Source organism: Triturus cristatus, chromosome 12 (assembly GCF_964204655.1).
Source record: "Triturus cristatus chromosome 12, aTriCri1.1, whole genome shotgun sequence".
NCBI lineage: Eukaryota > Metazoa > Chordata > Amphibia > Caudata > Salamandridae > Triturus > Triturus cristatus.
The window spans coordinates 206,480,411-206,505,324 of NC_140595.1; the positions used below are offsets into that span (position 1 = coordinate 206,480,411).

The window sequence follows — 24,914 nt, forward strand, 5'->3', positions numbered from 1 at the left end:
GATCACAATGAGTTTCGCGATCATTTGGCCGTCCGAACATATATCTATATCTACTGCCATTTCTCTGTTTTTCTCGCTCATGCATTTCGTCTTCCCACTCGGTCAAAGCCTCGAACTGCGTCGGTCTAGGCCGCGGATCTAAGCTCAGCATTCTCTCCCGCAAGTTCCTTAAAATTGCCAAATTAAATGAACCATTTTCTGGAAACGCTAAAACTCCGTCTTCCTTTGTATACTTTGCCCAATTGTCTAACCAAATGCAAGTATGGTATCCATATTTCGCAACCATGAAGGATGCGGGGGTTTTCGTCAGAGGAAGTAACTGTCCTTCCCTAGTCACAATCTCTTTGTCTTTCACAAACCATCCTTTTATTTTACTAAAAAAGGATTTTATCTTTTTCTCGGGTGAATGATAATACATCTTCCTTTCTCTCGTGAACCCTTTAGTCTTTTCTTCAACTGTACGATCTTTAGTCCAATGGCAACGCGACTCTCCCTCACCCACAAATCCTGCCGCGTCTACGTCACTGTCACAATCTCAAATCCCTGCGCGACTCACACTAACGCACCAATCCTGGAGCGTCTAAGTCACCCTGTACTTCTCCAATCCTAGCGCGGCTTTTCACTGACGTACCAATTCAGAGCGTTTTACCCCTCCGACTAGCTGTCCAATCCCAGCGCGGTCTTCCTGACGTCAGCAGTCGCTGCAGCAGCTCCTACTCCTGACTCCTGTCTCCAGTCTACCCCTCCTTTACAAAACTACTCGGTAGACTTTGTTTCAATTTTACAATACTGTTAGTTACAACATATAAACATCTCCATTGTCTGCTTCGCTAACCACAGAATAGCAATAGACCTTTCCCACGAGAATCCTGTTTTCCCCGAGAGCAGCGCTTACCTCTGCCCTACCACAGAATTGTTACTTCCGTTGATAAAGTAGCACATCCCTCTACTTTATCCTTCTACCAAGCATCAATTAACTGTTTCTCCGGATTTAAGACACATAGTTGGAAACGCAATGCTCCTGAGAAATAAAACCAGAGTTTCACAATTAACCCGAATGCTATTTCATTCACGCACTTTCACACAAGAAAATGTAGTTCATTCACACAGAATCCTGTCTTTTACATACAGAATTATGACATACGTTAACAAAGCAGCGCTTACCTCTACTTTGTCCTTCTAACAAGCTCAGAGAACACCTGCTACCTTTTCAGTGATAAGCGTTATCGGTATGCCAATTGGTTTCCTGGTACTTAAAGACCAAAATTTCACAGGTACCCTTCGCTATCATTCACACTTCTCTCACACAGAAAAATGTCTCTAATGGTAACACTCGGCGATGCTACCGAATCGAAACCCAGACAATGCGCCGTGCAACTTCTGTTGTCACACGTTTTTCCTGTGTACCTACGGGCAACCACAATCCCGTCTTTCCCGAGAGCAGCGCTTACCTCTGCTCTGCTACGGAACTGTTACCAATTCCCGACTTCCTACATCCCAGAAGCCGTGCAGACAACATAAAAGACAATATGACTTCAACATATAGTGTTAGTACAAATATCAATACCAATCAATAATCGATAAGCTATATATATGCCAAAAATCATTAAACCAAAACAATAAAAACCATCTCTAGCTACCAGAAAAACTGCTGCAGTTCGAGTTCCTCAATTTCCCCTTTCTACCACGGACAGTGATTTCTCAGTCACACACACACGTACACATCACACGCTGGTGGGGCCCATAACACCAACATTCATTCTAATCAATCTATCCGTATAATTTTTATTCAGAAAAGGGGATAAGACATTTGGGTTCCGAACTACACTGCTTCCCTTGATGGGAACTCGCTAACATCACTTAACAGAATCCCTCTACTCCTCCTCCCATCAAGGAGAAACAACAAACTTGATCGATGAATCATTTAGTTGTAATTAGCTTAATGACTCCTTAATTCTCTGACTCAATCAATAATACATTTCAATGAAAGAACAACGCAACACATGAATTTAATTAATCTTTTCTTTATCTAAATCAAATGCAGGTTAAACCTAATTAGTAAATTTTAGCTTTTGTCATATTTACCTATTCTGGCTAATTGTCGTTTTCGAAGTCAGAATCTGGTCCTCAGTTAAATCGTCAAAGTTCTGTTCTATCATGCAGAGTCACCGTCCTCTCCGTCAGCATAACATCAGGATACTGGATATGATGAAGTGCGTTCAGAACGACCCTCTCTAGTCTACTATTATTTATACTAAAAATTTACATTCAAAGGTTACATTCTTCTTTTCCAGAGCTTCTCATTGGTCAATCAAAGTACATCTTAATTCATTAGGAAACATTCAATGTCGTTCCCACAGGCTAAATGTTCCAAAACGAATGTATGGGAACGTTGGCAATTCATGGTTTAGGTCGCAACAATTTGTATTGAAGGGTTGGCTTTTCGCCTGGTGCAGCCTTGATGGGCACAGCGATGACAGTTCACCGGCAGGTCGCAGCTGCTGAGGTTTGCGCAGGCGCGTTTCTCCATTCCCTTCATTGCTTTTACTTCGTAAGGTCTGATTTAGTCGGCGGCCATTTTATAGCAGGCCCATATGGTCAACTTAAGCAAAGAAACACAAACACATTATTAATACATTGAAATGGTTAAACAGTGTTATTTCCCTTGCTAATACCCATATGTGTGTGCATTTATCTAGCCATATGCCACGTCCAAAGCCATTATTACTTGTTTATTTAAGCGGAATTCACGATAACATAACATAAGCAACGTTTATCCTATTAATATGCATACAGACTTAGTTTACATATTATCTTTACCCATGCAAAGCAATCCCACGTATATTCTCTCGGTTAATAAGGTTAATTAGTTTCTTAAACAACACTATTAATTATTATGATTAATCATTAGTCATTTTAATACAAACATATATAAATGGATTGGGTATATAAAAAGAAAACATTTTACCCGCTCCATCACATGCAGGCTGTAATGCAGCCCGCATGGAGAAGGGGAAAGTGCGCATGACTGGGCGTCCCGAGAGGGCTGACCAAACAGTCATTGCCCACCTAGGAGGAGCCACCACTGTACAAAAGAAACTCCCGACACCAACCCACATCTAGTTAAGACAATTGATCCAGCCATTTCCCCCACACCTGCCCGTTAGTTCGCAATTTTTATTGCTTCATACGAGCATACATTTTCATGACACAAACTCAAAAAGATGTTTTTGTGTAAGTTGAAATGAAATGAAAAAAAGCATTTATATAGCGCGATAGCTACCCTGAGGTATCCCAGCGTTGAAAACGGACGCGGACAGACAGAGAAGGCACATGATTAAGTGCAATTTTGAAAAAAACAAGTTTAGGAGTTTACGGACGGGCAGCAAGTTAGGCTCCTTCAAAGGCCTGGAAGGATCGTTCTCCTAGGAAGGACTGCATCCAAGTAATGACACCACCTGTCACTCTCAGACTCCTAAGTCTCAGGATCAGTATATCGTGGTTAACGGTTTTGAATGCAGCGCTGAGGTCCAGGAGAATGATCGCTGCTGTACCCCCTTGATCTAGAATACTCCTGGACTCCTCAGTTACTGCTAGTAGGGCGGTTTCCGTCCCATGTTGGGGACGGAAGCCAGTCTGAGAGGGGTGAAGTGGATTGTTGGACTCTAAAAACTCTACAAGAACTGAGTTGACGTGCCTCTCCAGGATCTTACTCAGCCTTGGGAGGAGGGAAACGGGGCGATAATGCCCCAAGTTGTCCTGGTCAAGGTTAGTTTTTTTTTTATAAAAGCCTTCACTATTGCACATTTCCATGCAAGTTAACTCCACATTACCCCTCATTTGATTCTTACCTAAAAGACACGATAATTCCTTATGTATTCTGATCAGTTCCTGGCATAGTGCTATTCTAGATACAGGATTTGGAGTGGCACTATGCCAAATACTGATTTTGGACGTCAGAATTAGGAGATAGCATGTTGTTTCAATGACCCATGCTGTCGCCATTTCTGGCTTGCATTCCCCGTTCACCTCCCTCCAAATACATCCCCAATAACAAAAAAAAATCATGTCAGACCTAGAGATCCAGGCACTTCAGTTATCTACTCCATAAGGTAAGTTTATTTGACACGACCCAGGAACCGGGCACTTAAAAAAACATTATGGGATCACTATCTCTCTTTATGGACCGCCCTCAATGAAAAGGGGACTAGTGTGACTCCGATAGTAGTTGGGGGTATTTTTCATGAGGAAATTCCATGAGTCCAATGCAACCTGCACTTGTGCCCTACTTTGAGGTCCCTATTATTAGGTGCCCAAAGTGTTATTTCCTCTGGGATAACGCTCTGGGCAACTAAAAGTGGCGTGGAGGCTCTGGACCTAAAATTACTAAGTCTGGAAACCAGTAAAACCTGGGGGAAGAGGGGAGCAGCGCAGACCAATGACACTGAATTTTAAGGATTGCGATTATTTGTATTGCTGTAGTGAATTCATTGTATTAAAAAGGTTTTAGTCAACTAAGCAAATAAGTTAAACTGATACCAGGTTTGTGTAGAAAAAGGCCGCATTATTGTAACGTGCACATCACAAACTAACCTAGGCCTTCGCCTTACATAACTACAAACTCACTATACAAAGTCAAAGCCTATTTTAATCTACCCCCACTCCTAAGGTATCCCTCCCCCTTTCATAACAACCTAACACATCAATACTTATCTGATCAATGGCTGGTTGAATGTAACTGAGACCTCAAATCCCTTCCCTCTTTCCTACATCTATTAACCTCTTAGCCCACTAAACTTCCTATTTAAGCTTAAACTTCCCATTTCATCTAGGCGTGAACTTGCCTACCTGTTCCCTTTCAGCCTGAACTGCTGTTTCGGTAAACCATGGCAACATCTCTGCCAACCGCCAACGCGCCTGCCTCAAGCAACAAAACATGTTAACAGCATAAACACCCTTTGTACACCTGTACTCAATAAACCCTGCCCAAAATTGCATGGAATAAAATAAGAACAAATAAGAAAACACTATCTTAGGAATGGGAGGGTGGGGAAAAACCGCTAACACTACTAGCCACCATGACATCTGACAAAATGGTTGCAATCCTACAAGATATCAAGTTATATACCCTTGGACTACAAAAGTAGCCCAAAATAGGACCAAACTCAGAGCAGTCCGACTGCTCCACTTCCCCAAAATACCCAGGGGCAGACCTCCAGCTGGTCGGCTGCCCCCCCCCCCCCAAATTCCCCATGCCAGAATTGGGGCAGGGGCTATGGTCAGACGCGCAGCCGGAAGCTGCCCACCCCCCTCCAGCACCATGGGGACTCTCCCACCAGGGTTAAAACCTGGCTTGCTTCAAGTGGCTTCCTCACCTCGCATAATCATCCCTGCTTTCATTTACGTCCTGTTCAAAGCAGGGAGTAAACATCAGTATAATACGGTCCATTATTAGGCTTGGAAGGGGGAATTTTATGCGGATATTCCCAGGTTAGTCCCCATTCCGGGTGGAAACTGTTCTTTAATTTTTCGTTAGTTCTCCTTCCCTCTGGTATCATCGCACCAAGTAACAGCAACTTGTAATGAGGTCTGGACTGTCATACGAGACACCAACAGCTTTTGCTTCTTTTTTAATGTGAAACTCAGTACCGCAATATATGAAAGTAAACATTTCAAAAAGGTTCAATGTATATATATATCAGTTTTGTAAAAATCTGGTTTGACAACGGTAATATAAGCAGGTTTAGGCCATTGTGGTGCTGGTTAATCATATGATAAGCAGAGGTTTTATTTTATAAAGCTGTAAAAGAATATGTAATAAACAAAATGATATTAAATATTTAACGTTAAAAAAAATAGTCTTGCCTTCATGCGGTAGCAATTGCCGTACTTGTAATGTCAGACTTGCCATACATTGTATTGGATTCTATGCATCTGTGGATGGAGCATATTAAACATTAAAAACATTGATTAAAATATTAATATTTCAGTGATCGAGGCCGGAGACTATTTCTGAAGAGCTGAATGATTCTGCTCCTAATCTGAATCCTGGTTTTAGCAGTGAATGTATCGCCTAAACAACAAAACAGCGAAGTCAATAGCAGGGCCGGACTGGGAACGCAAACCGGCCATGGCAATTAAGTCTGTAGGGCCGCACGGGGCATGGGGAAGCTGTTGGAAAATTGCCCCCAGCGGTCCAAAACCGTCCCCCACCCTTCCAGAAGTGGCGGCTGCTCTTTTGCTGAGTGGTGAGGAGCCGGGAGGAATACAATCAAAACCTAAACTGCGCAGGCTCCTAGATGCAAAATCCCAGCGCTTCCCTTGGTCTGAGCAGCTTCGTTTGCCGCTCAGGCAGTGCATTGGAGCCTGGGGTGTTTTTCCAACCTGGCTGTGCAACACAGCCGGGTTGGAGAAACTGAAGTGCACACATGTGTTTGGCCAGCCTAGGACAGCCGGCCAGCCAAACACTAATCAAAGGGGCCCACCACACCTCCCTCTGCCATGCCCATCCAACAGGATTGCCTGGCCCCGCCTCTCCGCTGAAGATTTGCGTCATCAGCTGTTTAGGCAAAAATAAAATGATAATAACATGCTTTTATTAAAATTTAATTTTTCATCTTTTAGCAGGGGGGGCGGCGCTTCTCCGCCATTACGGAGGAGCCGCCCCTGTCTTCCAGCTCACCAGGAAAATGCCCAGTGCCTGCTACAGCTTGTCCGGCCCTATTCACTAGAGATCGCGAGGATAAGCCCCTTACAAGAGCAGAATCAGCAGAAATGGTAGTGAGGAGCAGGTGATATGTTTGGGTAAAGGTGTTTTATTGGAGGTAGGGGGTTTTGATAGGGAAGTTGCCTAAAAGAGTTGAGCTGAAATAACATTTTATATTAATTGAAGATGTGGACATTCGAAGTACGGAGAGAGAGTGGGTCTTTGTGGCTGAGGTGGAACCTGTATGACGCTAAAGGTTCAAGAAGAAGGCAAGAGGTTTTGTGCTCGATAGAGCAAATGAACAAGAGACAGCATTGTACCCAAGTACGGGCAAGCAGGAGGAGTAAACTTTGCGAATTTCAACTACAGGATAATGCTGCAGTTACTATATGATGGCGCAAGAGGTGATGATTAGATAACCCCACCCACAAAAATGGTACAATACTACTTTACTCGAAAAAGTTAACTGCAAAAATGTTCAAGTTTATTGTTATCCTCCATGAGTAAAAACGCCCTTAGACAGTAGAAAGGTGCTCCGAATCTCATTCACTCTCCTAACCACTGGAATTTACGCACGTAGTATGAGGTCTCCAGGGACAGAAGTAGGTAACGAACCGAGAGGAGTGCTTTGATGAAGGTGTGACTACAAGCCCCTCTACCCCTGTTGTTGACCATGAGGCAATAGTATTGCCTAAATGGAAATACGGAGTATCATTAAGTAACCGTATGTATTTTGTGTATACACTTTAGGTGTGCACTTCACTGTATCCTCATTATAGGATTTGTTAGGAGTGGTACGCACGGGGTTGGACCCCGTGGAGTCCTGATGAAGAGCTTGTAGGGGACAGCTCGAAACATGTTGACACAGGCGCAATACTAGGGGAACCAAACTCATAAATGTAAGGATTCTCCCTTGTATTAACCCCTGATTTTAACCATACCAGCTAGGGGCGGGAATAAAATAGTAGCTCACTAGTTAGGTATTTTTAAGACTTATCTTGCTTCCACTCCACATCACTGTACCTCACATAGTCCATAACTAAGTGCTCCTACGTAGTTCCCAAGTTGCAGCCAGCCTCAATCCGTAGAGGATTGAGAGGAACCCCAATGATGAAGTATGCCACCTAGGAGAAACCCTGGTGGGTGAGGGGTCTCTAGAAAGAGACTATTTTTTCTAGCAAGGTGATTACAACAAACTTTTGTTGAATCCTAGTTCCCTCATAGGTTAGTTTTTTTTTCTTCGATATACTCGAATTTTGTGAAACTATATACAGTACCGAGGGTAAACCTAGCTTTAACCTCTACCTCCCCCGATTTTTTGTTCATATTTCTACTTCAAAGCATGTCGCCTGACTCAGTGGAACAACCATGACATTCTGCCAGCCGGAGAATGAGCTACACAATACAGCTCATGTAGAGCAACTAGTAATAGGGGTACTTGAGAGCAATTTTCTTTTTAATTACTTTTTTAAATTACGTTTTTTCAGAGATAAAATTGTAAAAAGGAACATTTGAGAGAAAGAGAAATAAAATTGCATTATAAAATCAATAGTGACATAATCAAACTATGCCACATCACTCTGAATCATCATCTTTAGGCAGTTTGTAGTTCTTGTATAATTCTAGAAAATGTTAAGGTTCTAAGATGGTTACCTAATTACCCATGGTGTGTCTAACTGAAAATATTCCATCAGACTCCCAGGTTTTTTGTCTTATTAGGGTAACCTCTACCCAAAAAAATGTTTGTTTTTTCAGCTTCAATTTGCGCACCTCAATCAGGCTTTGTAGAACGATGAGATTTCTGACTTCCACTTTTTAGCAGTGTCTCTTTTAGCTACTATCGGTATTTGGGGGCACCTTCTCCCCCGTCCAATCGCACAGCTTGGGTGACCCACTGGGCCCTTATCTGATCTTGCCAACTTTCACCTGGTAATCCATATTAATCCAGATTTGGAGCATATGCATATATCATAATTTGCACTTCTTCCTTCACACATGGAGTAGTTATGCCAATTTCCACTGTTTCTAGTGTTAAAGTCGGGCCATCCGAACCTCTTACAAAAACACGACTGATACAAATTTGTCTGAGGCAGTGCTGTTTATTTAAAAAACCCAATGCATTTCGGGCCACTGGTGCCCTTCGTCAGGGGTCACTACAATAACAAATGAAACAGAACAATCATTAGATTTTTCATCAATTGACAGAATCACTATTTTGCAGTTAATTGTACGTTGATTCAAGCAAGGACGTTATTTTTATAAATATACGGTGTGCCATACTTCCTAATCTGGCGCTGTGGAGTCTAAAGATGCCAAAATATTCCACGAACTAGCACTTTATGCTGTTCACTCCCTAATGTTTCCCAAAACCCATAGTTTAACTTCTCCTCGTGTCCCTGTGTGAAAAAGATCTTAATGTGGCGTCTAGTTCGTTCCCAGGTACCTCAAAATATTGTTGTTTGCGCCTGGCATGTTAATCTGCAGCTCGCACTTCCCATGAACCAAATGTGCCCTCACCTCTGTTCTACAAACATCAACACGTACACCCTCCAAACCTTACCGATCATTCCCACTATTTAACTGTTTAATCCATGCTGTACTAGTCCATATGACCGTTTATATTCTTGCTCACATTCACCTAAAAAGCCCCGCCCCGCTGTTGCGTTTGCTACTCTACAACCTTCGGAAAGCACCAATATGTGCATCCCTACTCTCGTAAAAATGTTGAAAATTATGCTCCTGTATGGGATTGCACCCGCATCAATAAAAATGATAAAAAGAAAAAACGAATCTTCATGAACTACACTCCACTTCACACAGAGGTGATACAACGTAGTTCGTCTGTTTAAAAAGTGCTGTATACACAAGAACATTGGAAACTCTCAAGAGTACTTTATAACAGCGTATCTTGTGGACATGAAGAATAATTATTGACAGTTTTTGACAGAGATATGTGATTCCGCCGTTTGGACGTTATATATTCATTTTTTTGCTATAGCAATGGATTGTGGGGAATGGAGTTCAATTCATGCAACAGCCTTCTGGGAATGCGGTATTTCTGGTGGGAAAGGTTAAGTATTGTAGACCAATAAGGGAGGGAAGTGATGTTTAAATAAGAGGCGAATCTAGGGTGGGTTCCTGTATCGACTTAATGACAAACATGGAGCCGGCGGTTTTACAATGGCAGTGGCAGGTATGGAACACCAATGCTGCAGCGTAGATAGGATAATATTGGTGCTTTCCGAAGGTTGTAGAGTAGCAAACGCAACAGCGGGGCTTTTTAGGTGAATGTGAGCAAGAATATAAACGGTCATATGGACTAGTACAGCATGGATTAAACAGTTAAATAGTGGGAATGATCGGTAAGGTTTGGAGGGTGTACGTGTTGATGTTTGTAGAACAGAGGTGAGGGCACATTTGGTTCATGGGAAGTGCGAGCTGCAGATTAACATGCCAGGCGCAAACGACAATATTTTGAGGTACCTGGGAACGAACTAGACGCCACATTAAGATCTTTTTCACACAGGGACACGAGGAGAAGTTAAACTATGGGTTTTGGGAAACATTAGGGAGTGAACAGCATAAAGTGCTAGTTCGTGGAATATTTTGGCATCTTTAGGCTTCACAGCGCCAGATTAGGAAGTATGGCACACCGTATATTTATAAAAATAACGTCCTTGCTTGAATCAACGTACAATTAACTGCAAAATAGTGATTCTGTCAATTGATGAAAAATCTAATGATTGTTCTGTTTCATTTGTTATTGTAGTGACCCCTGACGAAGGGCACCAGTGGCCCGAAATGCATTGGGTTTTTTAAATAAACAGCACTGCCTCAGACGAATTTGCATCAGTCGTGTTTTTGTAAGAGGTTCGGATGGCCCGACTTTAACACTAGAAACAGTGGAAATTGGCATAACTACTCCATGTGTGAAGGAAGAAGTGCAAATTATGATATATGCATATGCTCCAAATCTGGATTAATATGGATTACCAGGTGAAAGTTGGCAAGATCAGATAAGGGCCCAGTGGGTCACCCAAGCTGTGCGATTGGACGGGGGAGAAGGTGCCCCCAAATACAGATTGTTGATGACCCGGATGCTGCTGGGGCATGGCATCCACCAAGCCGCACACATATAGATTGAAAATGATCAGTAAAGAAATGGTGTGCATCCCTACTCTCGTAAAAATCTTTTAGCTACTAGCATGTCTGTCTCCACCAGAGATAAAGAATCTATAATATATCCGGTCAGTCTTAAGAAGAGGTTCTTGATACTGTGTCCGTAAATACAAGTCTGGGCTTAACAAACAAAATAGATTTCCCTTGGGACGGGTGTGCTACTTACCGTCCCAATTTTCATACATCTACCGCGCTTATCAAGCTCAGACCTGCATTTATGAACACAGACACGTTTCACTGAACTCTTATTATGACTGACTGAATACTTTGTAGGTTCAACACCTTTAACACCAATATACACTTACTAAGCCTCAAAAATGCCCCAGGCCTTGGTGCCTACAGGGGTATCCCCCAGATCAGCACAAAAAAGAGGACATGAGATAGTATCCAAGGGCAAACGTATCTCAAGCACAAACATTGGGTGTGCTTTTGACACCGCTGACATTGCAGCCAGAGGCGTTAACTCAAGTGTGCTAGTTTGTAGGCACGCTTGGCTCCATACTTCCGGTTTGAAGACGATGTCCTGCAATACGTGCTCAAGGTGCTGTTCAACTGACAACACCTGTTCTGGTCCCAGGTTGACTTAATGCTAGAAAAGGTAAAGAAAGATACAAAGACAGCAAAGGCTATGGGCACCCTGCAGACACCTGCGGCTCGTGGGCCCTTTCATCACACACCATATTGTAGAGGCTGAAAGACCACCTCCATCAAAGACTGTGGCTTTTCAGCACAAACGGACACAAAAGCCCTCCCCATAGAGGCTACTTTAGAGGGTCCTACTGGGGCAATAATGCTAGGGTAGAGGCAAAGGCAGCTCCACCAAAGGTACCACCACAACCACAAAGCCCTGACTTGCCTGTCTCTCCAAACCCCCGATCACACAACACCTGTCGGGAGGCGCCTATAAAAATTATTTTCCTTGTGGCAGAATGTCACCTGCAGCCAATGGGTGTTAGACATTATCCAACATAGTTACTGTCTGGAGCTTTCTTTTACGCCTCCCACCATACCACCCCACAAACACAGACAATCCCTAAAACAGAACATCAGCTCAGAGAAGAAGTCACAGCCCTCCTCCTCAAAGGGGCCATAGAGCCCGTCCCACATCATCTCAGGGCACAGGAGTCTACTCTCTGATTCCCAAGAAGGACGGCTCACTCCCACTTATTCTAGACCTCAAGCCAATCAAAGGATACATACTTTCAGAGCACTTTCACATGGTCACTTTTCAGGATGTTATTCTGCATTTACAGCAAGAAGACTTAATAGCTCAACCTCCACCTTTCAATTCTCCCAGCGTATCACCTCTATCTCAGGCTTGTGGTCAGTAGAAAACATTACCAGTTCAAGGTGCTTCCCTTTGGGGTCACCAGTGCACCTCAAGTGTTCACCAAATGCTTTACAGTGGTGGCCGCTCACCTGCGCAGACAGGGCGTCCACATGTTACTCTACCTGGACGACTGGCTTATCAAGAGCCCCACTCCACAAGTGTCGCAAACATACACATGTCACAATAAACCTTTTGCACGAGCTAGGGTTTACTATCAATGTAACCATAGCCCATGTCTAACTTTTCCAGATCCAACGTTACCTAGGGGCAATCCTCAGTTCTGAAATCGGCAAGGCCTACCCAAACCTTGCCCAGAAACAGTCCCTCCAGGCACTAGTTCCTGTCTTCCAACCTGGTCGACAGGTCATGGGTCTGAAGGCTTAGTGGACTAATGCGACCAATATAGGGGCCTATGTTCGACCTCATGGTCACAGGTTAAAATCCCGGCTGGTCCACTCAGCCATTCATCCTTCTGAGTTGATAAAATGAGTGCAACTGAGTTGGGTAATAATAAACATCTGTTATTCAGCGCCAAGAAACTCCTGGGTGACCGTGCGCTTTAAAAATATACGTTATGTTATGACAGTCTTGCATCTATTCAGCTTGATGGCCTCCTGTATTGCGGTAGTCCCCCACACCAGATTACAAATGCGTCTGTTGCAGGAGTGCTTAGCGCACTAATGGTCTTAAGTGCAGGGTCACTGGGACGATCTAGTGTTGATCGGCCACCGCACTCACTGCGCTCTGCAGTTGTGTAACACCACCAAGCTTTTACAGGCACGAACTTTTCTCGACCCAGTTCCGCCGGTGACCATCACAATGGACGCCTCCCTCACTGGGTGGAGGGCCCATTTACTGGACCTGACTGTCCAAGACCAATAGGATCCCAGGTATCAGGGTCTCCATGTCAGCTTCTTGGAGCTGTTAGCAGTCCACCTAGTGCAGAAGGCTTTCCTGCCCCATGGGGAGGCAAGGTTGTCCTCATCCAGACGGACATCATGACAGCCATGTACTTCCTTCAGAAAGAGGGCAGTTCTCACCCAGAAAATGTGTCTGTGGTCCCTCTGCCACACGATTAACCTGCTGGTGGAGGACCTCCTGGGAGTGGACAATGATTTTGCCAACCTCCTCAGCAGGATGTGGCAGCAAGTAAGTGGTTGGAAACTCCACCCTCAAGCACTCTTCCCATAATTCCAATGATGGGGATTCCCAAAGGTAGACCTCTTTGCCAACGCAGAAAACGCCAAACGCCCAAGCTTAGCATTCAGGTTCTTACACCCATAGTCTATGGGCAACAAACTATCGATTAATTAGTCAGGGATATTTGCCTACGCTCTTCTGCCTCTTTCTGTTTGTGGTTCGGAGGCTACAGTAAATGTCTCTCACCCTTATCCTGGTGGCCCCCAACTGTGCATGCCAACCCTGGTTCATGACTTTGCTGGAGCTCTTGGTGGTTCTGCACAACAGGCTCCCCAGCAGGCCGGACCTTTTCACACAGAACCATGGAGACATCAGGCTCCCAGGTCGCTCAATCTTGCGACCTGGCTCATCAAGTCCTAGAATTCAGGTATCTTAATCTACCACCCAAATGGATGAGCATCCTGAAAGAAGCACCAGGCCTACCACACGAGCCTGTTACGCTGCCAAATAGAAACGCTTTGTTCACTATTGTCATTCCACACAAATCAACCCTTTGACACCCAGGGTCAAGGATATAGTATGCTACCTACTCTATCTGCAAACATGTGGTCTAGACTTCACTTTGATTTGCCTTCACCCGGCTGCAGTGGCTGCATACCTTCAGAAGAATAAACACATCTCTCGCTTCAGAATACCAGTCATTAAGGCTTTCATGGAAGGCTTCAAGAGGGTCATCTCACCTCGGGTCTCCCCAGCCCCAAAGGGGAATCTCAACATTGTTCTCACAGGACTTATGGGCCCACTTTTTGAGTCCCTCTACTCTTGCCCACTCCTATTTCTCTCCTGGAAGGTGACTTTTCTTGTTGCCATCACTTCACTCCGGTGTGCTAGTGAGCTCCATACATTAACACTAGAAAAACTTTTCTTTCTATACACAGGGATAGGGTTGTCCTCCGCACCAACCCAAAATTTCTTCCAAAAGCGGCCCATTTAATTGTTTCCACAAACTGACTGGGTTGTGGAACGGGCTCTTCATACCTTAGATGTAAAGCGTTCCCTCATGTACTACACAGACTGGACAGAATCTCTTTGTTGCATTTTTGAACCCCATAAAGGGAGGGCTGTATCTAAATCAGGCATTGCCAGATGGATAATGAAATGGATCCAAACTTGCTAAGCAAAACCCAAAAGAGTTTTGTCTTCTCCTTTGCGAGCAAACTCTACACGAAAGAAGGGAGCCTCTATGGCCTTCCTTGGAAACATTCCCATAGCTGTTTTCTGTAAAGTAGCTACATGGTCCACAGCACACACTTTCACAAAAAGTGTTGGCAGGCAGTACTCCGTACGCTGTTTTAATTCTCTGCTACACCCACTGGCCAGCCATTGCTTTTATGGGGAGGACTGCTTTACAGTCAATGCACAGCATGTGTATCTACATACATGCTTCGAATGGAAAATGTTACTTACCTTGTAAGCATCTGTTTGTGGCATGTAGTGCTGTAGATTCACATGCGCCCACCCTCCTCCCCGGACGCCTATGGCAGTTGCAGTAAACACTCTTTCTTAATACTCTCTCCTCTTGCATGGCCATCTTTCTAAAAATTGCTTCACTCCACCTTCCTCCTCACCCGCCTTGCGGAAAAATAATCTTACAGTGAGTCGAGTCCCATATGCATTACCAACAAGAGGAGGAGTCACAAAACTTTATACTCAAAAGACTTCTTCGAATAAAAACAACTTGCACACATCTGGGCCCAACACTAGATGGCAGAACTATGCACAGCATGTGAATCTACAAAAGTGGAAAAATAGGATACCTCTGACACCATCGATAAAACGTATTTATAATTGCCAATTGGATTTTTTATTTATCCCTGGCCAGCACTTAAATACAAAGCAAAACTGTTTAAACTGTTTCATCAAGACTTGTTTTTCCTATGCAAGGCCTACTCAGACATTAAGTGAATGTATCAAACTGTTTGACATACATCTGTAACAATAAATACAGCATGAAAACAAATAAGCAATCACTTACATCTGTACAAACTGACAACTAGACACAGTGTGAAGAAACAAATGGACAATGCTGATACACTTATACAAATAAAGCTCAGTGGGTTTATATACATGAAAAGAAAGGTCCTACGTTTTTCTTTAAGTAAAGGTCCGGGGACTCTTTGTCATAGGGTCTTCACAGTACAAGAGTCTCTTTTTGGTGCCAAAAAAGGAGAGGGGGGAGGCCGCCTCGTAGTCTAGAAACCAGATCCAGAGCCCTATATTTAAATAGGTTTTTTTTAGGAAATCGTCAAAAGTAATTTGGCGTTAGTTCTTTCTGGGTTCTTTAAGGCTCGCCTCCACTGTAAGTTTACCAACGCGTTTCGACCTTCTGCGTGGCGCTTCTTAAATAGGAGGTCTTCATCAGGGTGAATACATTTCTCTACGGAGGACTCTTGATATCATCACAGTGGTAAATAAGTGACAGAATCCGTAGCTTCTTTAGTCGGAGCTGGGTCTTTTAGGCTTTCATTAAATGAAGGAAGGAGCGTATCTTGTCGTCCTGACTGGGGCGCCAACTGAATAGTGGCTGCGTGCTGGTATAACCCGGAGAAGACGCGACGCGTCTCGATGTGTATACCTCCGGCTTAGATACAGGCGGACATGTGAATCTACAGCACTACATGCGACAAACAGATTTTTACAGGATAAGTAACATTTTCCTTATTTTTTCTATACAAACCAAACTTAAACTACACGTACAATGTACATTTTATGGTTGTAGTTATACCTTAAATTTATAATTTATGCACCACCTTCAAACGACTAACTTTATTTATTCTTACTAAATAAACCAAACCTAAACTACAAAAACATTAGAAATTCTAGTTATAGTCATACTATTAATTTATCATTTAAGCACCACCTTCAAATTAGTATAACTCGTGCACCCCTGTACACAGTCTTGTCAACTCGCTAGCCACACTACATTAACTATAACTCATGCCTTTACGATGCAGTGCTTATATCCTTTCATATTACATGGCTTGTACCATGTGAAATAATAGCATTCCCGGCAAAACTTATGACATCTCAAATCACCTCATTTATGAAAACACCGTGCATGGTAGAATGGCAAGTTATAATTAATGTAATGTGGCTAGCGGGTTGACAACACTGTGTATGGAGGTGCACGAGTTATAGTAATTTGAAGGTGGTGCTTAAATTATAAATTAAAGGTATAAGTATATCTTGTATTTCTAATGTTTGTGTAGTTTAAGCTTTGTTTGTTTAGAAATAAAGATAAAGTCATTTGAGGTTGGTGCTTAAATTGTAAATTTATGGTATAACAATAATTTTAGAATTTCGATGGTTAGTGTAGTTTGCTTGGTTTGTATAAAAAGTGAGAAAGAATAAATAAAGGTTTCCTAACATATATATGACAATTGTCTAATCCCTCTATATTAATCATCTTCATTATGTAAGGACAGTGACAATGAAAAGTAGGGCTCAGTTTAAAAAGGATGCTATGCCTCCATTAGTGTTTAGATTCTTTTTGATTAATCACCAATTGACTCTTGACACCTTTAGACTAGTAACACATAGGTGTATTTTTTAGAAAGAGCTGTGACCAATCCGCTCCTAGGGCCTCATTGCTTATGCTTCTACTTGTCCTCAGTCGCCTCCCACTGTGACCATCTGTTTCTTTTCTTACTCCATAGTGGGATGAAAGTGGTGACGCCATTCTGGTAAATGTCAAGTTATATGAAGAAGAGATTGAGTTACTCGGAGAGTTCCTTCCTGAGCTACGGAATTTCAGAAGCATCTCAATGCTGCATGGATTGCTGTGTACCTTTGGGTTCAAGAAAAAAGTTGCTAAGTATGTTAGCATGTTATATTTGCAGGCCCAAAGCAAGAATACAATACATATTTGTGCCACCAACTAGAATCTGTTTCAAAGTGTTCTTCCTCTCATTTCTACTAAACCAATGACTAAGACTCTCTTTCTGGGAATACCAATGTGGAATTCCCAAACCCAGAATTGCCAATACTGCGGAGATCAGTATATGTGTCTGTATGTACGATTTGTGTATCTTTAAAAAAAATATTTTTTTTGCAGTTTTATATAGCAAAAGCGTAGCCTTGGGGCATAAGAGTGCTTTACAGGAGCAACAGAATATGTTACACATTTTTAAGCACAGGTAGATAAAGGGATTTTTCCAGGATCGTAGGATGTTGACCTGAGGCTGGTATTCAAACCTGATTCTTTGGATGGATTCTTCCAACTACCGATTCCTCACCTGTAGAATATCACCAGGAACAAGACTGCGTCTAGGAGATTTTCCAGCTTACCCCATGTACGCCCTAGGCAGTGACCATTATGTAGACTGGATGGTGAGATGCAGGTTTCCATTTACTTGCCTGCAGGAGCTGCTTGCAGTTCAGGATTGCCCAGGAGCATTTTCAATTTGCTGGGCTCTTCTTCGGCCTCATCAATGTCCCTCGGGTATTTATGAGGGGGGGATGGTGGTGGTCTCAGCATGCCTTCGGAGGTAAGGGATACCAGTCTTCCCCTAACTCAATGACTGGCTGTGCCGAAGTTGCACTTCACTCATTCATAGAGGCTCCCTTCCATTGGAGCGATCCTGGATACGTTGGGTTATTGGCCTTCCCTCAGATTAGTGAGACCAGCACCTCCGCGCTATGATCCTATGTTTCACCTTAGGTCCTGGGTCTTAGTGAGGGTAACTCTGAAGCTTCTTGGCCTATTGGCCTCTCAAATTCCAGGTTTCACAGGAGGCCACAAAAGATCTGCAGTTGGGGCTGCTTAATTGCAATGGACCAGCAGTAGACCATTCTCCTTACTCTACCCAGAGCCGGTGGTGGGGACACATGCATTACTGCGGCGTTGGGTAGGCTGTCTGGAAGAGGTTGAGATCAGAGGACTGTGGTCTTTGGTGGAGACCTGTTGCAACATTAACCTATTGAGTTCTGTGTCATCCATTTGGTGTTGAAAGCCTTCCTGCCATCCATCATGGGAAAGCCAGGGCAGGTTATTACGGACAGCACCACTGCCATGTCGAATTGTCGTAAACTTGGCAGGATGGGGTCCTGGGGTATGTGCCTCTGGAACTGGCAGAATTATCAGGGCATTTCCCTGATCGTGCGCCACCTGGTGCAAACTTTAAACACCAGGGTAGACTAACTCAGCCAGCAATGCCTAGAAGATCATGAATGGGTATTGGATCCAGAGGTGGCATAGGATGTCTTTTAGCAATGGAGAGACCTCTGCCCAGTCCCTTTGCCACCGCCAAGAACGTGCTCTTGCATGCTGGAGTTCTCTAGAAGGCTTTTCCTCAGAAATGCATTCAGAGTACAGTGGAGAATTGAACACCTGTCTTCTTGCTGCTGTCTCTCCCGCTCTGAGTTCTAAGAAAGATCAAGAACGACCAGGGCCCTATTCATATTTGTGTGTCCAGATTGGACCAGGAGTGTTTGGAAAACAGAACTTCCAGGCATGAGCATCTGTTCTTCAAACAGGCTGCCACTGTGGGAGAAACCTCTGTCGCAGGGCAGGGTCTTGCACCAGGCACTGATCCGGCTACACCTTCATTCGTGGAGCTTGGCCAAAAGTAGTGGACCGCATTTGATTTTCCTCCTGAAGTAGTGGATGTCTTCCTTTCGGCTAGACATTCTTCCACAAAGTCTGTTTACTGTGGACATTGGGACAAATTTGTGGCTTGGTGTGGCACCCTTAATATTGACTTGCTGCTGGTCAAACTGTTGGCTGTATTACTGTTTGTTTTGTCTTCGGCCCAGCAAGGACTTGTAGAGGGCACTGTAAAGGGTTTTTTGTTGGCATTTTTGTGTTTAACGGACCAACTGTCCATGTTTAAATCATCAGTTGTGTTTTAATTTCTCAAAGGATTTGTCTGTATGATTCCTACTAAACCCTTTGTGATGCCATAGTGAGATCTTAATTTGGTTTTTACTTTTCTTATGTGCATCCCTTTTGAGAAGATGCATGGCTGCCCTCTCCGTCTCATGACTCTACAGATGGACTTTCTCATTGAAATAATGTCAGCTCGTCTAATGAGTGAGCCTCAGGCTATTTCAGTCAAGCCACCTACACCATCTTCTTTCAGGACAAACTGGTGCTGAGGACTAGTGCGACCTTCCTACCACAAGTTATGACTCCCTTTCGTGGCCTGCAGTCCACCACAGTTCTGACATTCTTTGCTCCATCTCACCACTTGAAAGTGGAGGAGAGATGCAATCGTTTATACCCAAAAAGAGGGCTGACCTTTTACATATATCGTACTGAAGACCACCAGATGGATGATCAGCCCTTTGTGGGAATTCTCTGGATCAAAGAAAGGCAAGGCAGTGCAAAAAAATAACTTTTTCCAGATTGGTTGTCCTCTACATTAAAAACTGCTACACACTGGTCAAGCATCAGCCGTCGGAAAACTAAGGACCTATTTAACCAGGCCTAAGGCTGCTACCACTGCGCTGGCATGCAGAGTGCCTGTCCTGGATATCTGTCAGCCATAAATGTGGGCCTCAGTGCACCGATTCACCAAGCATTATTGCCTAGTTAGCCAGGTCCATCTGTGAGAGAATTTTGGCAGTACAGTCTGCAGGACATTTTGGTCTGAGTCATTCCACAGACCCTCCACCCAGTGCTTAATTTGAGCCGGTAGTAGCCGGTGTGGCCCACTGGTACCCCTTTTTGGGGACCAGCACTTATTTTTCTTCATAAGACATTTACAGAGAGCAAGAGAGGAAACAAATGCACACAGGGGAAAGACGAAGAAAGTGTCCTAAAAGGAGAAAGCAGGAACCTGAAAGAAAGAGAAAAGGGGCTTGAGGTGTGTGGCAGTGGATTAAAGAGAACTGAAGTGAATTCAAGACTATGCAGCCTTGGTATTCAGCGCATCAACATCTAATTTCACTGGCCACGGGTTTCTAAGCAGAGCTTTCGGCACTGGCACTCATTCTTTTGAAAATTAAGCACTGCCTCCATCTGTGGAGGTCCTGCTTTGGTATCTATTGGTGAGCAATCTGTGGTTAAAAGTATCCATCAGAGTACTCTATCTAACCCCAGATTCCTCACTGCCTTCCTGTTTACCCGTTTTCTGAGGCGTAACAGAGTCAACATGGGGCTACACAACAGCACCTACTGTAACGCAGGAGCTATGCTGAAAAATCTTCTGGATCCAATCTGGCACCTGGGGCTATTCTAAAGGTGAAGAGTCTGGAGAGTAGATAGAGTATCCACCAGAAAGAGCATTACCAAAGGTAAGTAACTTGTTCTCCATTGCCAAAGTCGGCAGTTGGAGCTGTAAGGCCACACCTCCTCTGAGATGTGCGTAATCAGTGGTATTCCAAATTGCACATGAAAAATGGAAAATTCTTTCTGCACACAGTTCCCATGGAAATGCACATTTTCTCCGTACTTTGCAGTTTAATGTCTGGAGGGAAAATCATTGTGCATTCGATTTGTGTAATTTCAGTTTGGAATCGGGTCCTAAGTGGATAGTGGTCAGTTTAAAACAATACTAGGAAATCAGTTTACGGTCATGTTATTATTAGAGTAAGGGGTTAGGTTCAGGCAGTTTAGCTCCAAACATATTAGGGTAGCACAATAAACATTTTCAGTCTTTAAGCTGGAAACATACAGTTTGTGTTCCTAATTTCTTCTTGTAAAAAAAGATGGCCGCAGAGTAGGAGCTCACAGCTGCAGCTCCGGGGGTTTGTAATCGCCTATCGGTAAATAGCCCGTCTTTTTACCCCTGCAACATAATCCTGCGATGCGTCCCATACCAGACATCAACAAACGTTGATTGAAACTAGACGACTTGAAAAACAATTGGACAGCCTACCTGGTGCCGCTCCGGTCACTGTCTCGGACCTCAGGCACGGTTCGACCTGATGCCGTGATGCGGGTGCTGCGAACATTGGAAGGACCAGCCTCCAACTCACACAGCTTCCTTGGAGTGGGATCCACAAAAGGATGGTCCTTGGAGACTTTGTTTACTTCGGGCACCAAGTAGTCGACGTCCTGGCTACCCAAAAAGTTCCCACGCATATGAGAATCAGTCTCGAGTCTAGGTGCAAGATAGAGGATGACAATTAACGATCGCCACACCGAAGGCCAACAAGCCCATCTTGTGTGCGGTAAGTGCTTGGACGGCGCCGATACCTGCCCTGCCTTGATTTTGCCCTGGTTCTTAACTAAATCAGTACCTCTCCGAGCGTCACCTGGACCAAAGATGGCAGCCGGCGCTCAACCCCTGCATCTATAACCACAACGGGTATCCTGCACATGTAAATTCTCAGCCCCTCGTATTGCCGCTGCAAGGATTGGGCACTCTAACCTCTAACTATCCTGCCTTAACTATTTATTCCTCCCAATTCTATCAAAGCTCATTAATTAATGCCTGGACTTAAGATGGCAGCCGGCACTCAACCCCTGCATCTTTAACCCCAACATGCATTCTACACACTTAAAGCCCTTTTGTGCTACCGCCGCAATGATTGACCGCTTTTCTCACTTCTATATACCCTGCCAAAACTGCCTACACTATCACTGAATTTGCACTTTGCACAAGAATATGCTTGGACACAAAATGGCGGCCAGCCATTGATACTTGCAAATATGACCCTGACCTGTGACCTCTGCACAGACAACCTACCACCACCTCCTATTGCTTTTAAAATTGATTGACAATTTATTTCATATATTACACCCAACACTACCCGACTACTTTAAACCTGCCTTAGCCCTAGCAGTGTCTCTGACTTTGCCTGACCATAAAATGGAGACTGAAAACAACAACATTTAGATTAACCCTATCTAACTTACCTGGCCCAATCTAGCAAAGATACTGCTGTCATGGAGGCCCACCTCCTCAATCAACAATAATACCCTCACACTATCAAGGAAGGAACAAAGGATCGCCACAAAGAGCAACCACATCCTATTCTAAATTATCAACCATCGGGGAACGACAATGGCTGACACCACCCGCAAGCTTACACCGCCCTTCTAACATCGGAGGACTCACACCAGAATTACAGACTATAGCTTAGGACGTACTACCTCTGCTGCCTGCTCTGACTCCCAAACACCCACCTGCCTTACAGAAGCTCTGTTCATGTCATCTTCCCCCAAACACCCAACTACACAACAGTCCTCCAGCTATCACTAGACTCAATCATAGCCCTCCCAATACACGACAGACATAACCCTCGGAGGATCACTATTCGCTCACTTCAGGACTGGACCCCAAAGCACCTACCTCACTGGACATCTCCTTAGTACCAGATAGCCACAACGCATTCATAATCAAATACACACCTAATCTAACTAAAAAGGCTGCCAAAACACTCAAACATCGTCTTCTCAAATCGCATCCAGAAACACTCATATTGGACCCATACTTCTGCACATCTAAAAGAACCATAACTAGTGATCTTGTTTTGATTGCTGTTCTTTTTTATTGCCACAGAGTCTTTCCTTCTATTTACCTCGAGATTGCCAATGTTAGCTATCATCTCAGATGCCTTAATACATGTCACTATCGTCTATTTCGCAGGATCGAGCCCGGGTCCAGAGTAGAGAGCTCCGAATCCTTAGCTGGAATGTTAATGGTCTGCTGGGCAAAATTAAACGGGGGGCTGTGCTGCGCCAGGCAAAGCGCTACAAGGTGAGTGTCCTTTTCCTGCAAGAGACCCATTTAGTGGGCACTAAGACGCCTAGCTTGGGACGCTTCGGATTCGTGCACACCTACCATGCTGGCTTTACTAGGGGCTCCCGGGGAGTTGCGATTCAAATACATCGCAGCGTCCCATTTGTTTATAGCCGCACATGGCTAGACCCGCAGGGTAGATTTATTGTGATTTATGGGACGCTCTATGGAGAGCCCATCGTCTTAGGCAGTGTCTATGCCCCTCCTCCTCTCTCGTGGTCCCTGGTAGAAAAACTGACGACGCTCTGGTCGGACCTTCCATCAGTGTTGATTGTAATTGGAGGAGACTGGAACGATGTTATGTCCCCGTTACATGATAGATGGCGTGCCATGGCCTGTGTTGCAGAGGCCCCGGACTCCAAATTATTCCCCTTGGTTCAGGGCTTGGGGTGGGTCGACACATGGAGGACATTACATCCTGACACGCATGCTTACACCTATTTCTCTAGGCCGCATGATTCCTTCTCCACGCTAGATTACATTTTCCTCACGGCGACACACGCTCATAGACTGGCCGAGGTTACAATCCTTCCCAGGGGGCTTTCCGACCATTCCCCGGTGTCTATCCTTCTTTCCCTGGACCCCAGAATGTCTCGGTTTCGGTGGAGGCTGTCGCCATGGCTACTTAGGGACGAGCAATATAGGACACATATGTGTACATCTTTAGCAGACTACCAATTACTGAATACGGGATCAGTGGACTCGCTGGTCACCTTGTGGGAGGCTATGAAACCTACTCTTCAGGGAGCAGATTTTGCTTTCTGTACTGCCCTACGCAGGCAGCGACGTGATAAGCTGCTCAGAATTGAGGCCCAACTCCTTGATTTAGAGCGCGTTAGCAGAGACACAGCGGGAGAGGCCGCACATAGACAACTGTTGACAATGCTGCAGATGTATGCTAGCGAGTTTCTCAATGAGGCCCGTCTTTATTTGCTTGTCATTTGAAGTTGGATCTCCCGGTGGGAAGACAAGTCCAGTGCTTTATTGCACCGCCTGTGTCAGCAAACACTGCGGCCCCAGCGTCTCCCGAGAATATGTAGACCTGATGGGAATACACTTACAGACCCGATCGCCATCTCCAATAGCTTTGCTTCATTCTCCACAGACCTCTATGCCCCCCGGGAGGTATTGTCTGCTGACCTCATACAGAAGTTTATAGATGACTTTCCTCCTCGCGCTCTGTCAGACACGGCGAGAGACGCGCTAGACGCTCCCTTGTCAGTAGATTAACTTCTGCCTGCACTGCTGGATATGCGAGTGGGTAAGGCCCCAGGCCCAAACGGCTATCCCTGCGAGTTCTTTCAAAAATTCCACCCGCTAGTCTTAAAACCCTATTTAGCCACCCTGGCGGCTTCCTGTGACCATGGCAGCCTTCCGCCAGACGGGCGACATGCTGAGATCATTGTATTTTTTAAGCCAGGTCGACCGCCGAAGCACTTCTCGTCCAATCGCCAGATCTCCTTACTTAACGAGGAAGCCAAGCTTTTGGCCAAGGTAATAGCCAACCATCTCGTCCTGTATATCACAGAGTTAATTTATCCAGATCAGACAGGATTTATGCCTAATCGCGCCACACGGCACAATATTCGAAGTGCCAACAATGCTATCGCAGTCGATAGGCTTGGCACTCCTGCTGCGCTCCTACTGGGGGACATGAATAAGGCCTTTGATTCTCTTAGCTGTACGTACCTCTTTGCCTTGCTGGCTTGCCTAAACATCGGCCCCCGCCTGCTAGGCCTTATTCGCCTACTATACACAGATATAACTGCCTCAGTCTGTGTGGCTGACTCAATTTCCAACTGCTTTGCTG

General features: G+C 44.5%; 1 protein-coding gene across 1 annotated transcript in view; it reads left to right on the forward strand.

The window, feature by feature from the left end:
• The window catches only part of C12H16orf86 (chromosome 12 C16orf86 homolog), a 184,119-nt gene that overhangs the window by 20,464 nt on the left and 138,741 nt on the right, over positions 1 to 24,914 (forward strand). The window contains exon 2 of the mRNA XM_085637048.1: positions 17,072 to 17,229. Coding sequence (XP_085493174.1) covers positions 17,072 to 17,229 — 158 coding nt within the window. The remainder of the gene's footprint in view (positions 1 to 17,071; positions 17,230 to 24,914) is intronic.